Source organism: Nomia melanderi, chromosome 8 (assembly GCF_051020985.1).
Source record: "Nomia melanderi isolate GNS246 chromosome 8, iyNomMela1, whole genome shotgun sequence".
In the NCBI taxonomy this organism is placed as follows: Eukaryota; Metazoa; Arthropoda; class Insecta; order Hymenoptera; family Halictidae; genus Nomia; species Nomia melanderi.
Window position 1 is genome coordinate 13,098,945 of NC_135006.1, and position 16,219 is coordinate 13,115,163.

A 16,219-nucleotide genomic window follows, 5' to 3' on the forward strand; every position below is an offset into this window, starting at 1 on the left:
TGTCATCTATTACGAAGTTTCTATAGGTTTGCATTGTATTGTTTATTATGTAAGAGTATATACAATGAATGTACATATTATTTAACTGTTTAAATAGAATTTAGAAACATAAATATCAAATCCTTTTGAATTCGAAATATTCTTCAGTTATTAATTATTATACTGTAGAGCAAACATAGATGTATACAGAATTTCCCTTTTCCCGATAAATTACAAAGCTGTATCTATCACAGGTGAAAAATAGATCATAGGACAGGTGGTTAACAACAACCTTTACTAGTCACGGATTAAACATTCCGGAGTCATTGAAAGGATGACTGTAGAAGTCACGATAACGTGGTCGGTAGCGGTGGTTGATTTCGTTCTAGAATCGAGAATTCCCTTGCGGCCGTATCTCATTATGGAAGTTCTTCGCTAATTACCTTCGCAGCCTTGAAGGGAACGTCGGGAAACAACGTTTGGGAGTTTAGAGATACACTAAAGAGATTCTACGTCTTTACGAAATATTGAGAGCGTGACATAAAATAAACGAAGCGATCTGTCAACGGGAGAGTCCCCTTTGCGGGGCGTTTAACAGGTTGGACGCGGGAAGTTAGCCGGCAGGGGCAAGAACAGAACTGGAATACAGGAGCAACTCGATTAGACGCGGTCCATGAAGTTAACTCGAAACTCCATCGAGTGCCAAGTTCCAGCGCTCTAATGATTCCTGTCGTTTGGACCTCGCGCCAGTTAGGCGGGAGCTCGTTGGGATCGCGTTGTATCAGCGTCCACGTCTCAGTGGCCACGTTCGACGGGTCAAAGGGTCCATCGTGCAGAATCCTCGGTCGGTAAGCTGTCCCCCGAGTTATCGGTGGCAGCTGCCAGCATCGATTTCCCGTAACGCAGGCCGCGTTTAAGAATAGACCTGACATTCAATGCATTCCCGTGGCCCGATTTTTTGGAACGATAAAGCCCTTTTAACATTTCACGGAAGCTCCTTTGAGGGAGCCAGTCTCTCCGACCGAGACTTACCTGGAAAGGTATTGGGGATCCGGCGATCTGCAGTGCCTTGGCCCAATTAATTAATAATTCATTCGCCTGGATTAAAATAATAACTCTTGGAGGTGGATCTTTCGGAGTATTCCTTAAGAGAGGAAGTTATATAACGAAGTCTTAAATAGTAGAGGAGAGATGACTATACACTGATGTTTAAATAATTACATGATTTGTTTGGACTCTGTACTTTAGATTTGGGGATATTAAAATGGGATTCAAAGAGACTTTTGTGTTGAATAATTTTTGTTTTTGGATGTATAGACGGAAGAAAATGGAAAAATAGAGGGCGAGTTGAAAATTATTTTTATAATTAATTTGTGAATTGGAAGGACATAGAAATGTGTCTGAAGATTGACGAACATCATGATTAACAAGGTATAGATTGAAATTCAGTTTTCTGCTCCAATTTGCTCTGTTCGCCGATGTTCGCCGATGTTCGCCATTGCTCGCCATTGTTCGCCATTTCCCTTCATTATTCATCAAGTTGCACGAAGTTAATGATAGATCACGCAAGTCAAAAATATATACATAATTCCGACACATTTAACTACTTAATATTCGTAACAAAAATATTCATTTATTTACACTCTGCTGGTAAATTTCTATATCTCGAAAACACGTCACGAAAATACATTGGCTACTAGCTGAACTGCATCCCCGTGCTCTCAGTTGGTAATGCAGCCAACTACAGTCCCCCGCGAAGTCTACCCTTAATGCAACCTCCAATTGCCTTCAGCTCTCACAAAACGCTCCGCAAGAATCTATAATCCCATAATCATCTAATCAAACCTCCCCCGACAAACAACTTCCTAAATCACAAAGTCACCATTTTAGGAACAACAATTACAAATAACCATAAACAGATTGACATCTAAACATCATTTCCTTCTTCATCGCTGATCTCCAACATCTACATCTACCATGGTCCTTATCAGTCACCGACAGTGAATCCACCGTGTCTGATCAGTGACCGACCCAGACCATTGAATATACCACGTTATCTTGCCACTAACATCTAAACAAACCTACCAATGAACTGCAATTTCCTAAATCACAGAATCACCATTTTCCAAACAACAATTACAAGTAACTATAAACAGATTGACATCTAAACATCATTTCCTTCTTCAGCATCTACATCTCGCATGGTCCTTATCAGTCACCGACAGTGAATCCACCGTGTCTGATCAGTGACCGACCCAGACCATTGAATAGACCGCGTTATCTTGTCATTAACATCTAAACCTTCACCAATGAACTGCAATTTCCTAAATCACAGAGTCACCATTTTCCAAACAACAATTACGAGTAACTATAAACAGATTGACATCTAAACATCATTTCCTTCTTCAACATCTACATCTCCCATGGTCCTTATCAGTCACCGACAGTGAATCCACCGTGTCTGATCAGTGACCGACCCAGACCATTGAATATACCGCGTTATCTTACCGTTAGCCGGCCTCGTTTCGCGCGCGACCACTGGCAACAGTTTCCATGGCGCTTATCCTGGCGCTGGCGTCTGATCAATACTTCATCCGAGAGCGACAGACGCGAGCGTAGCGCGGCGTGTTGGGTGCTGGCCTTCGCGGATGATCGTGCACGCGTCTCGTCGTTTCCAATCGGGCGTTCCTGTGAACATGTCGCGGGAGAATCGATAGCGTCGCGTTCGAACGGACGAAAATGCACGGCTCGCGGCACCGTTTCGTGTGGCAGTGTCATGAGTGAGAAACGGTGAGGATCGGCGACGCGTCCAGCGTAAAACTAGCGAGTGACTGATCGCGCGGTATCGAAACTGTTCGGGGGTGTTACGACGTGGCGACGCTCGCTGGCGGACTGCGAAGATGAAGAGGCAGAATGTCAGGACTCTGTCGCTGGTAGTGTGCACGTTCACGTATTTGCTCATAGGCGCGGCGGTGTTCGACGCGCTCGAGTCGAACACGGAGAGGAAACGCTGGGAGTTTCTCTCCGGTGAGTTGATTTTTGATGATCGTCTCTTCACGTGTCGGTGTTCCGATAGATGTTCGACTTGCTCGGTCGTACCGCTATAAATGGAGAACGGAGATAGCGCTGTAAATAGAGATCGAAAATGGTACCGTAGATATTGAGAATATCAATGGGAACGGGATACGGTACTGTAGATAGAGAATCGAAAACTATAGGGATCGTTTCGTGCAATGTAGAGGGTTAGATAATAATGAATCACCGCTCGATTGAGCGAACGATGCTGATGACAGCGTATTGCTTCAGAGGTACGCCGGAACATGATGAAGAAGTACAATATCACGCAGGAGGATTACAGGATGCTGGAGATCGTCATAATAGAGAACAAACCGCACAAAGCTGGACCTCAATGGAAATTCGCGGGTGCCTTTTACTTCGCGACGCTCGTGCTCGCTATGATAGGTGAGCCGGATCGTTAAGCTTGTTATCAATCGCAAACCTTACCGCCCACGATGGGAATTAAATATATCACGTGCAATCGATATGGAGACGCGACCTTGAAATCTCATACGTGACAATTTTCAAAACACTTCGCTATTATTCTACTCTCCATCGGACCGTTAGAAAAGAAATGTAATATCAATAAATTAACGAACACGCAAAAGAAATATAATAAGTTCACAATTAACAGTTATTCTAGTATAATTTATAGACATTACTGAAACATTCTATTAAGAATTCGGAAATAATTACATTGAAGCTACGATCTGATAAAGTGGAAATCAGGCAAATATTATTTTTATCATTTTTCTTTGTATGTTCCAAGGCTACGGACACTCGACGCCAGTTACTATAGGCGGCAAAGCGTTTTGCATGGCGTACGCAATGGTGGGAATCCCCCTGGGTCTCGTGATGTTCCAAAGTATCGGTGAACGTTTGAACAAGTTCGCGTCCGTGGTGATCAAGCGGGCAAAGACTTATCTGCGATGCAAGAAAACGGAGGCGACGGAAATGAACCTCATGCTCGCGACCGGTATGCTCTCGAGCATCATCATCACGACCGGTGCTGCCGTGTTCTCTCGTTACGAGGGATGGAGTTACTTCGACAGCTTCTATTACTGCTTCGTGACGCTCACCACTATCGGTTTCGGTGATTACGTCGCGCTACAGGTAAATTACCCTCTTCCCATTCGACATTTTCTGATTATATTATTCCTCCGTGTCCGAAATACGAATGTTTACATTGATTAACCTGTCAAGGTCACTTATAGCCTTCCCGTTTCCCCTCAGATCACCGTAGCTTTAGATTTGTACACATTTTATCCTCCCTTAACCAGTCAAGTGTGGAACTTCGTTTGAAAAATCTCATTGTGCGCGCGATAAAATCAAATAATGAAGTGTATACTCGTTAAAGGTAGGCCAAATGCACTAAAGCAAGACGGAGAATTACATGTTTGTCTCAAAAAATGAGTAGTCCATCGTTGAAAGAGTTAGTACCATTAAGAGTTTCAAGATGACGTGTATACTGGTCGAGCACAGTTAACTGGTTAAGAGTTATTTGTACAATCGTTAGTGTTAAGGCCACTTAGCTTTAGTTTTTGTATACACTTTTATCTTTTCTAGGACTTAGCTGCACATTGGCAGTTTTTTCGTAAGAATAAGAGCCCTCGTCCCGTCGCGACTTGCAATCGTCCTTACGTATTACGAGAAGGGACCGTGGCAGCCATGATCCATGAACCCATAAGGCCCGCGATTCTTACTGCAGCTTTTCCTTGTCTATTGTTCACATCTGGCGTCCAGTCACCAGCATTTTAACTCTCTAGCCGGTCTGTTAGCATGTGTTATTAAGGCCAAAGCGTTGCTTGCTTTTACCTGCCACGGTCGAGGATTGCAAACGGCACGAATTAGTTATTAACATTAGCAACTTGGAAGACCCAAGAAGGGAGGGAACTTTGTCTCCCTTCCACAACCCTCTGCACTTAAAAAACCAACCAGAACGTCTTCACCCCCGCTAAGACGACTCTACCGAGCCACCGTCGAAGCGATTCTGGGAGGTTCAGACAGTAGGAAGTCAGATCACATAGCACAACATTAGAACATAAGTCACAAAAGGAACCAAGTTTACATTGGCACCTACTCATTCAAGTTTTGTTCCCGATCATTCGGGTGGTTCTTCGAGAAGTATAAGTCGATCACCATTACGGTAGCCACGAGTACCTAACATTGCTGCAAATTAGTCCATTTTACGGACTGTACCAATGTATTTATTTGTTTATTCTTCAGTAATACATTGAACAAAAATGACGTAACAGTCTAGATTACATGTAAGTTGATTTTGTGTAGGATTTTTCATGATCTGAACTAGACGAAGCGAACAATTACAAAAATACTGCGGTTCTGGGCACGATTTTGAAATTGAAAGTGTGCGGCAATGGGTTAAACGAAAGTAATATCGCTTCGGATATTATCCTATTGCAGTTTTAAATAGAAAATACAATTGTTACAGAACGACCATGCGCTCTCGAATAAACCAGGATACGTGGCCTTAAGTTTAGTCTTCATTCTATTCGGCTTGGCCGTCGTCGCTGCCAGCATAAATCTGCTTGTACTACGTTTCATGACGATGTGAGTATCGCAGATATTGTCTTTTATACATTATCCTTGTGATATTTCAGTTAGCATCTAGCAATTCATTTTTACAACCAACTTTCCGTCAATCCTTCCTTCAAAATATACAATTTTTCCAACAACAGAATCCATCGAATTTACAATACTTTGTAATCCATAACTTATAAAACTATCGAGTTTTATTGAAACTACGTATTAAATACGATTAATTCAAAACGAAATTCTATATTAGTTTAAGTTACATTAGAAATTTAATTTCAATAATAATTAACCCTTCGCACTCGAGAAGTGACTCAGTCAGCACTTTATTTTACACAGCAAAACTATGAAGTACTTAGTATTTTAAATTAAACTTTGTATTGCTACGTGAAATATTTCAATAAAATAGCTTCGTTCCTTAATTTATCTATAAGTTATCGTTGAATTAGTTTCAAACAATATCGTCTATATCTCATCGGAAAATATTGAATATCTCCAGTCAAAGACTTTCGAGTGCAAAGGGTTAAATAATTTATCTTCCGCATTGAGGAAGAGAACTATTTTCTTCCAATATTTCGTATATCGATGCATTACGAAGTTTGATATTAAATATCAAAGTTTACAATTTTGCTATGTCGAATCATTCGGTGACTTAGAGGCGCCTCTGGAGTGCAAAGGGTTAATTTATATATAGAATATGAAATTTTTCACTAGAAATATTCTTCTCACTCGCACTCATCGCAAACACTCGATGCACCCCTGGAAAGCTGGCCCTGCAGTCTTGGGTCCGTGACGTTGTGCAGGCCACTTTCCCTCGACCGTTTTACAGCCTGTCCTTCACTCGCACTCATTCTTACGTTCACTCTTCTCAAAAATACTTTAACCTACGCTAAAAGTTCTAGATACTACAGAAAGATTACAATAAACTGTGTACAAAACAGGAACACGGGAGACGCTCGCCGCGAGGACAACGAGCTCCAGGCAGCCACCCATCACGACCTGATCCTCGAGGGCGATGTGGTACCGGTGAACGGCAAACTGTTAGCCGGCCACGTGCCGATAGTTCACGACGCGGAGGACTGCGTGAGCGTGTGCTCGTGCACGTGCCTGGGACCGGCGAACTCCTCGGAGCTTTTGGACCAAGGGTACCAGGGGTACCAAGGCTACAGACCCCCGACCGTTGCCAGCCTTCGCGTGAAACGCGCATCCGTCTGATGGAAGGAGTTCCGTCGTCGCAGTTTACGCCGTCGACTGTCGAGGGCCAACAGTAGGGAGCTGCTCGGCATCGACGTGTAAAATCGACCCGACATCGATAAACCCGCGCCCCGTACCCTCTAACAAACCAGGAACAGAGGAACCAACGATCCAATCGATGATCTAGACGGAGTTCCGTGGCGGTTCCCACCGAAGCCGTACTCGAGTTCATGAGTTTTCGCAGGCTAGCATCCTCTTTACAGTTAGGAAATCATTCTAGTGTTTGCGAAACAGCGGAGTCCTGAAAGCTTTGAGGCTTCGATCTGAAGGCTGAGTCTTATCAAGTTCGAATGTTGGAAGGTCCAAGGCTCGAATCTTAAGGGATTAGAGTTCTATAAGCTTAAGTCTTCGGAGTTTAAAGATTCTGCTATAAAGACAGAGTCTTTGAGGATTAGAGTTCTATAAGCTCGAGTCTTTGGAATTACAAGATTCTGCTATAAATAGAGTCTTCGGGGATTAGAGTTCTATAAGCTCTAGTCTTTGGAATTTCAAGATTCTGCTATAAATAGAGTCTTCGGGGATTAGAGTTCTAAAAGCTCGAGTCTTTGGAGTTTAAAGATTCTGATATAAAGACAGAGTCTTCAAGGATTAGAGTTCTATAAGCTCGAGTCTTTGAAATTTCAAGATTCTGCTATAAATAGAGTCTTCGGGGATTAGAGTTCTATAAGCTCGAGTCTTTGGAATTACAAGATTCTGCTATAAATAGAGTCTTCGGGGATTAGAGTTCTATAAGCTCGAGTCTTTGGAATTTCAAGAGTCTGCTATAAAGACAGAGTCTTTGAGGGTTAGAGTTCTATAAAGCTCGAGTCTGTGGAATTACAAGATTCTGCTATAAATAGAGTCTTCGGGGATTAGAGTTCTATAAGCTCGAGTCTTTGGAATTTCAAGATTCTGCTATAAAGACAGAGTCTTCGAGGATTAGAGTTCTATAAGCTCGAGCCTTTGGAATTTAAAGATTCTGCTATAAAGACAGAGTCTTCGAGGATAGAGTTCTATAATCTCGAGCCTTTGGAATTTAAAGATTCTGCTTCAAAGACGGTCTTCGAAGCATCTGGACCCAACTTTGTAACCTTGAAATCTTGATTTCAGTTTTAAGAACTTTCAATGTTGAAGTCCTTGATGCCTGAGGAATCGAAGCATCGAAGACTGCAGCTTTCCCAGCTCAAGTCCTAAGAGCTCAAGCTCTCAAGGCTTGAATTGCAGCTACAGTTTTGAAGACTCAAAGCTCAGTACTCATTTTCGCAACACTAAATCAAACATTTGTGGGCTGTGGTTACACTGGACACGTTCTCCAATGAATTGGTGCTTCGACTGACGAATATCTGGAGATCGCTATGTATATAGTTAGAAATTATACATATTTAATCGCTTCGAAGTATCTAGTTAGAGCACCGGTTCCTTCGAATGACAAGTATCCATTGTAACAGTAGCTCTATTCGTCTCATTCATGTTTCTGACGTGTTTACTGTCGAACTGTAGGACACCTGGAAAGTGTCACGAGGTACGGTTAATAGAACGGACTCGAACGATTTCTGTTTCGCAAGGAAACACGAGGATGTCGATTTTCGCGCCTCGGTGCTCTGATAGACGATGGTCTGGCAGCTAATCCAGGCTCGTAAGAAGCGTCTCGCGCTTCGTTTCTAATGGATCGGCTGTAGGAATTAGTGACCTTAATGTAACGCTCCATCTGGGTCCAGTATAATTAGAAACGGTAAATAAAGGGTAACCATACTTGCTCATGAAAGTTGAAAGTCGATTTTTTATAAGACAAGGGGATTTCGTATTCTTTTAGACTCCGACAGCCTATGTTTTAGAAGATAAATACTCATTCATTGTCGTTTGATTGGATCTCATTTCCGAAATGTACGTTCTATATCCGTGAGCGTAAACCGGTGAGTCGAACGGACCTCTTGTAAATTTGAATGAAAATAGAGCTTAAGGTACCGCTGTCTAAGAGCTAAAACAGCCGACTGGCTATTGTTCATACCTAGATAATAGTTGTACAGCCCGTGCGGAGTTCTTCGTGCGCGTGAGTGGCTCGTAAACGATCAACAGGTGTCAAGAAAATGAAATTCCGAGGAGGAAAGCTGTTGCGGCGGGGGCGGACGGCTCAATTTCCCTGTCGAAGCTCATTAACTCGAGTATCGTACCCGCAACTGTGTTCGTAGGGCTCGCGTAGAAGAGTTCGTGGACGCTTTCGCACACGATTGTTCGTTTTTGAAGACGTATTTTGAGAACTTGAGATTTAACCTTGAGAAGAACCGGAGATCTGTCTCGAGGGGACCGTTTTAGGGTCGAAAACATTTGATCCGCGTTATAATGTACGAACCAAATAGAACCAATGGAAGGTTTCTAGGCGATTTTGTAACGATTTCATACGTTTCGTATCGTTCCAGATACTGACTGCTGAATCAGATTCTCTGTAAAAATTGTTCTCTGCGAACTGAGATTATCAGGTTGCCGGGGAATTAATGGCGAGATATATATTGTCGGATCGGCACGTCTAATTGGATTCATTCTTTCGTAGACGGTTCTATAAAAGTCGGAACAAGGAAATCTTTTTCTATATTTATGTAAAAGATAATTTATACGTTCTCGTGGTAATGAGATTTTCAAGTGAAATACTTATTATTTCAACGGACGCGTTAAGATCCTGCGCAATGTACGTTCCGCCATTGATTATCCGCGACACTAATGTTATATTCTCATTTAACCCATTAACTGTTAGATTTCCATTTAGTTTCGCTAAATTTTTGAATTTACTTTCCATCAATATTCATTGTCAATAGTTTTGTTAATTTATTAAAATATGTTGATAATTGTAACAGTTAATGGGTTGAACGACGCTATTGTACGAAAAGGAAGTATTTTCAATTCGACACACTTTCCCCCGACGGAATATTAAGGCGAGGGGAGAATACGATTTTATGGTGAAGTAGTGCCTAGTAATAATAAATAACCGAAATTAGCAAACCTCGTTGACGCGGTTTTTACAAAATTCAACTGAACATTTGCCGGGCTTGGTGACAAGAATCGAACTACCGACGTGTTTGATGTGTTCCCGAGTTCCTTGTTAAGTAAATTCCTAGAGTGGTTGGTAATTCAAGCGTTTAAGAATCAATGTGTCTCGAAACTATACTGGAAAACATAGTTTTAACGAACGACGGTGCAGATAACTCTTGTGTAACACGGATTCGAGTGAATGCGAATAAATGTGAATTATCGCCAGCATTTTCTATTATTATCACAGACTTCAGTAATAATCACAGCTTCATTGAGATCGCAGAAACGATTGTTTTTGGTTGAAACTTTAATCACTGCAATGAAAATGAATATTTTCGACGATTACATGTATATATCGCTGTCACGGTTTCGTGTCGTGCGAGAGTTATTTGTAACGTCGCGTCATGAGCGTCAAAATGGCGGAACGGTCGCCAGGATGTATCCAAAGACGAGAGGATGTCGCACCAACTATTTATACACATATATTATGCATATGGCAGAAGAAACTTCTGGCCTCGATAGCGTGATTGTTAAATATGAACGCAATTCGATGTTTGTACTAGTATGTCACTGTAACGCCACGAAAAATATAGTCGTCGATCGATTAGTGCGATTTTGTAGCAACGCAAACTTTCGTAGACGAGAAAGTTTCGTAGAAGAATCATCGTGATTTGAACGTCACTTTAGCTTTTTACACGGAATTTCTAACTGTCGGAATGAAATCAATGAAATCACTCGATACGTTCCTTTCATATATACGCGTTTATTTCGTAACGAACGTTGCTTTCTCTCGTAATCGTACAGAACGAACGATAAACGTTCCACAAGCTTTGCGTTTCAATTGAAAATCGTTGAGACACTTCGAAACTAAAATCGAGCAACGTGTTACTTTGATTCTTCTACGGTAGAAACTCAACGAGAAAGACATCCGAGGGTCGTATTTTTTTACTCGACTAGAGAGTATATGAAACGACAAACAGGAATATCCGGGAAGACTGATAATCGGGGTTAACCTAAGTGGGTGGTTATATTTTTAACGGAGACCATTTTCTAGCTGCCCCTTTTTCACCCCCTAACTGGAAGAGAACGCGACGGAAGTTTCTTTCCTCCCCCGCGAGGCGACTACAAGGCAGAACCTTTTCTTTCGAAAGTATAGTTTACAGGCCGCCGTTAACCTTTATCTACGTGTAGCGACAAAATGGTTCCTGGGTATCTGAAATGTCCGCTGCGTCATGGATGTTCAATGACGTTGGATTCTCGATGGCCGCGAAGGTCGGCGCGAATTGGAAAACGATATGTATATTCAAATTTCACGGGATAACGACGGATCCACACGGAGCGTTAGGCTCGCGGTCGGTTACTAACGAGTTAGTCGGAATTAGTTTATAATCAGAGAAGCTTTTATACGACGAATAGCTCAATTTTATATGCTATAGATGCATGTTAAAATATTTTGGCACTTTTACTAATTCGATATCGAGGATACGAGACGACTTGTAAGTGTCCGACGACACCGATTGTGTACGACGTTAACAATTAAAACCAGTCGGAGGGTCGAGAGAATGATTACCACATTTCCCTGATCGCAGCTCGCGGATCCCGACACCGACGCTTCTGTACTCGCCGACGTTCTGATTTCTGTCAATTACGAAAGCTGATCGTCGTGATCCGTACACGCACAAAATCACCACTTTTCTTTTCTCCGAGACCGCGGCGTCCCATGCATCGAACCATTGTAAAATCGCGCACCGTAAGGAAAGGATAGTTCGTACGTATGTACCTTGGTTCATAGACGTTCATTGTACCATAATAACCGGTCGTGATTGGATATATTTTTTGTCGTCGAGAATTTTTTAATAAACGACAATTAAGTACTTCCCATTTTACGTTCATTCAGCCTGTTCTTTTTCGTCGCGCTTCAAGCTGGTTGTCGGTCGGCCAACTTCAAATGAACGTTTCGGTTAATTGGATATCGTTACAATCATTAGAATCAGAATTCATAGGTAATGCATTTCATTTTGTTCTCTTCGTATCGTGTTCGTCGATTTGATTTCTATAATAATTTTAGTGTTCATCGCGATTGCTTTTGATTGATCCGGTGTAGGTTGGAAAATAGCAAAACGGAGAAACGTAATTGATTGATCGAACATGTCGGAGCACAATTGCGAGCTCTCGAGGAACTCGACGAACTTGCGTGTGTCCTCCTCCATGATGAAAGGCAGAAAGTACACTATGAAAGAGAAGCTGACACGTATGTTCAACGTGAGTGCAAACACACCGAAATCGAGAATGTATTTGGACAGTATGGCGGCCACGTTTGCCGAAGGAAGGAGGCACGCTGCGCTCGAATATTGGTGGATCATACATCCTTTTAGTAGGTGGAGGTAAACGATCGGTCGTCGATCAACCGTAAGAGATCATCGAGTTACTCTATTTCATTGATTCGCAAAAAATATAGACAATATAAAATTCATTGGAAATCCAAGAGATCGAATTTCGAAGCAGATCAAGTTTTAAAGCATCAGTCAAAATGACTGGTTTCGATTTTTTTGTTTAGCAACTATCGATATTTTCAAAGCATTGAATATTCGAAATGATTTCGAAAATAAATAGTTCCACTTGAGTACTATAATGAATGCCCGAAGAAACTGAAAACAGTTGTTACAGTTTTTATAGGAATTGCATATTAATCGTATTGAATGCTCGGTAGTTCTAGTGTTAAACAAGTATCAAGTGATATTTTCTGGGATTAACGATTAATCTAATTTCTAGATTCTTTTGGGATCTGATCATGATGGTTGTTTACATGATCGCTTTTCTATCGATCCCATTTATGATTTGCTACGTAGTGATGAGCCACGACGCGATTCGAGTAGATAATTTTAATATCCTTATTTATACCTTCTGTTGGGTGGACATAGTGGTGAATTGCGTCAGTGGGTATTATGATAAGATGCAAATGCAAGTCGAATTGGATCCTTGGAAAATAATCAAGTAAGATTATCACATTCCTTCGAATGTACGGGACTATTTCCTTTTTGAATGATTGATTGTGGTGTGTGATTACATTTCCGTTTAGACATTATCTTAAGACATTCTTCACTTTGGATGTCCTCACTTCCATACCTTGGGACTACATAACACTATCATGGCGGAAACTCCCTGGAACGCATAAGTACTACGTGATCATTCTGCTGAATTTGTTACCACTTCTGAAACTTGCGCGTTACAATCACATGACCACTATACTCTTTGAATTATTCACGGTAAATCTTTACATTCCATTAAACACACAAATTTCCATGCTTCTATATTAACATTCAACTGAAAAATTAATATATATTTTTTTACCATTAATCATTCTGTATTACATTTTTAAAAAATTCCTTTTTCATTTATTAGTATTCACTGGCACGTGTTAAGGACTGTTGTGCTTCTATATTAATATTCAACTGAAAAATTATTATATATATTCTTTTACTATTAATCTCTATATTCCGTATTTATTACATTTTTTAAAAATTCCCTTTTCATGACACATGTTAAGGACTGCTGTGCTTCTATATTAATATTCAACTGAAAAATTACTATATACATTCTTTTACCATTAATCATTCAATTCTGTATTACATTTTTAAAAAATTCCCTTTTCATTCATTGATGTTCACTGGCACATATTAAGGATTATTGACATCAATTGAGTGCTACTGAGGATCATCAAGGATTTTGAGGATGGTTGAGAATCAATGATATCCGCTCAGAACCCTTTACATTCGATGACCTTTTACCTTCATAAAAGGCAGTTGAATCCATCCAGCATCATCGAAATCCCTTGCACTTCATTGATAACCACAAACATTCATTGACACTCATCGACATCCATTGATCTTTCATCATTGTTACATTCCAGTACCTGGGCGTGATGCATTTGTACTACGAACTAATCATCACTTTATTATTGGCTGTGTACATGATGTTTTGGTGTGCCTGTCTCAGCTATTTAATACCAGCCTTGATGCTGCATTTGACAAACACTACACCTGAAGTACGACATTAATCACATACAAACTCGTTTAACCCCTTGTCCTATAACGAGTGAGTCTCGCGAAGATTTTCAACATGATTCAATAAATACATATTACTCAGTTCATTCGAATTCAAAGTAAATATTATTCCTCTGTAATCAACTATTATACTTAAAAGAAAATATAGGCATAACATATGCTAAGAATTTTTCTCTTTCTCCAATAAATTATTAATGACAAAGTAGCTGCATCGAGTTGAGAAATCATAGGCCAAGGCGTTGAATGATATTCACAATTTATTTAGTATTATCGATAATTAACTCAGGCATTATTCAATGATAGGATTGCGAGGAATGCTGGATGACAGGATTGGATCACGAATACATTAGCTCCAGGTTCCAGCACTCGTTTTTCATGGTTATCGAGAAGGTTTCAACAAGTGGTTACGGACTATACGTACCAATCACAGATGGACATCTGATATTGAGTAGTTTTCTTATGATTATGGGCAGACTACTCGACTGTTACATCGTCGGTGAGTCATTAATCCGTAAATACACTTTCCTTCATTTTTTAATAACTCACTTATAACATCGAAACTATTTTTCGCAATGAATTTTTGAATTGCTACTTTGGTCTGACCACGCGTAGTCTGATTCTACTTTCTGCTTCTTAGACGTTTCGCTACGTCCGACTATATTCCGGCTTATTCTACTTCCGAAAGTGTATATTACGTTACAGTTATGTTGATTCAAATCAAAGTGGGAGCAAAGCAATCGAAATCGAAATTCCACGAGATCATGAATCAAGTTATCGCCTACACCATACAGAAACAGCTGCCGACACATATGAAAAATCGTCTTCTGAATTACTACAAGTACCGTTTTCGATACAGCTATTTTCGAGAAAAATCGATCTTGATGAATCTCTCAGGTGAGACCACTTTAATTAACTTCCTTCTACAGATATACGAATCTTTGCGTACCAGTAGCAATTAACCCTTTGCACTCGACATATTTCACTACAAACATTCATTGTTTCCTGATAAAATATTAACAATATTACTTGCAACTTACATGAAACATCTTGCATAAATTGTGGGGCAGAATTGTTTTATTTCTGTTTCATGTGTTAATACCTTATTCAACATTCTATGAATTTTTTATTTTATAATTTCGATGAGTTACATATTTAATCTTGATATTTTATAATTTTTTATTTTATAATTTTGACTGAGTATTCATTCATCTTTACTGAAACTAATCGTTTTCTTTCAGAACAACTACGAATGGACATTGCGTTCCAGGCGAATCACCGTTTGGTCGAAAACGTAGCCATTTTCAAAGCTCTGCCGAAACACGTGCTACGATCGATCGTGAAAAACTTGAAATTCGAGCTGTATCTGCCTAACGATGTAATCGTGAAAGCTGGCGCTCACGGTGATTGTATGTTCTTTATATCCGCTGGAACTGTCGCTGTTCTGACACCCACGGGAAAAGAGGTGACTTTCTACCACGTTGAAATTGAAAATTCAATTCTATCAATACAATGATCTAACTATTCGAATCTTTAATAAAAGTATCTTCTCTCTATTCGAATCTTTAATAAAAGTATCTTCTCTCTATTCGAATCTTTAATAAAAGTATCTTCTTCGCCACGATCTTTCCAATCTTCTTCTCGTAGAAAAAAATCAGATCGAACTGTCACGATTTATGTTTCATTTACGAAAGAGATGAACAATGACTTACAGATCTGTCATTTGGACGACGGAGCGCATTTCGGCGAGGTGGCGTTGTTGGTGCCCGATCAAAGGAGAGTTGCGAGTGTGATCGCGATCGAGGTGTGCGAGGTGTATCGTTTGGATCGCAAGGACTTCCGGAAGTGCATCGCCGTGCATTCGGAATTGTTCGCGAAACTTGAAGGAATCGCGACGGAAAGGATCCAGAGGGCTGTGGACATCGAAGAGCAGCACAAACGATACCTTCTGCGCAACTCCTCGCACGATCAGCATCGTCGTGGAACAATGTTTTAATCGATGGACTTAATTTCAGGATATTGTTGAATATAACATTGTTAACCGTAACATATTGTTGTCTAATGACACTGAACCAGTATTACCGTATCAATATGCATATTTTGTATTAATTATAGATTTAATGAACTGTGAAGCTCTCTTTGAAACATTCAATTATTAAGATACCTTTCCCATTATACTCTAAATTATATTAGAAACCTTTTGTTATATGTTTTTGATTTTTCAAAAATACCAGATCGTAGAAATCGTAGATCAATTATGTCTGAGGATCTGAAACTAGTCTTCAAAGAATAATCACGTTGATTGTTTAACCATA

General features: G+C 40.3%; 2 protein-coding genes across 2 annotated transcripts; both read left to right on the forward strand.

The window, feature by feature from the left end:
* Positions 1-2,591: 2,591 nt before the first annotated feature.
* Task7 (TWIK-related acid-sensitive K[+] channel 7) lies at positions 2,592-11,836 on the forward strand. The gene is made up of 5 exons (XM_031977865.2): positions 2,592-3,006; positions 3,286-3,441; positions 3,806-4,149; positions 5,486-5,604; positions 6,528-11,836. The coding sequence occupies exons 1-5, from the start codon at positions 2,880-2,882 to the stop codon at positions 6,799-6,801; spliced, it is 1,020 nt and encodes a 339-aa protein (XP_031833725.1). The 5' UTR covers positions 2,592-2,879; the 3' UTR covers positions 6,802-11,836.
* Positions 11,837-11,962: 126 nt separating this feature from the next.
* Positions 11,963-16,211, forward strand: LOC116427468 (potassium/sodium hyperpolarization-activated cyclic nucleotide-gated channel 2). Its single transcript, XM_076370321.1, has 8 exons — positions 11,963-12,227; positions 12,616-12,837; positions 12,923-13,109; positions 13,754-13,888; positions 14,211-14,403; positions 14,610-14,801; positions 15,146-15,369; positions 15,619-16,211. The coding sequence occupies exons 1-8, from the start codon at positions 11,992-11,994 to the stop codon at positions 15,898-15,900; spliced, it is 1,671 nt and encodes a 556-aa protein (XP_076226436.1). The 5' UTR covers positions 11,963-11,991; the 3' UTR covers positions 15,901-16,211.
* Positions 16,212-16,219: the final 8 nt, after the last annotated feature.

Coding starts and splice junctions, on each gene's coding strand:
- Task7 (XM_031977865.2), top strand. CDS start 2,880: ATGAAGAGGCAGAATGTCAGGACTCTGTCGCTGGTAGTGTGCACGTTC. Junction 3,442..3,805: donor GCTCGTGCTCGCTATGATAG/GTGAGCCGGATC, acceptor GTATGTTCCAAG/GCTACGGACACTCGACGCCA. Junction 4,150..5,485: donor GTGATTACGTCGCGCTACAG/GTAAATTACCCT, acceptor CAATTGTTACAG/AACGACCATGCGCTCTCGAA.
- LOC116427468 (XM_076370321.1), top strand. CDS start 11,992: ATGTCGGAGCACAATTGCGAGCTCTCGAGGAACTCGACGAACTTGCGT. Junction 12,228..12,615: donor CATCCTTTTAGTAGGTGGAG/GTAAACGATCGG, acceptor TCTAATTTCTAG/ATTCTTTTGGGATCTGATCA. Junction 14,802..15,145: donor GATCTTGATGAATCTCTCAG/GTGAGACCACTT, acceptor GTTTTCTTTCAG/AACAACTACGAATGGACATT.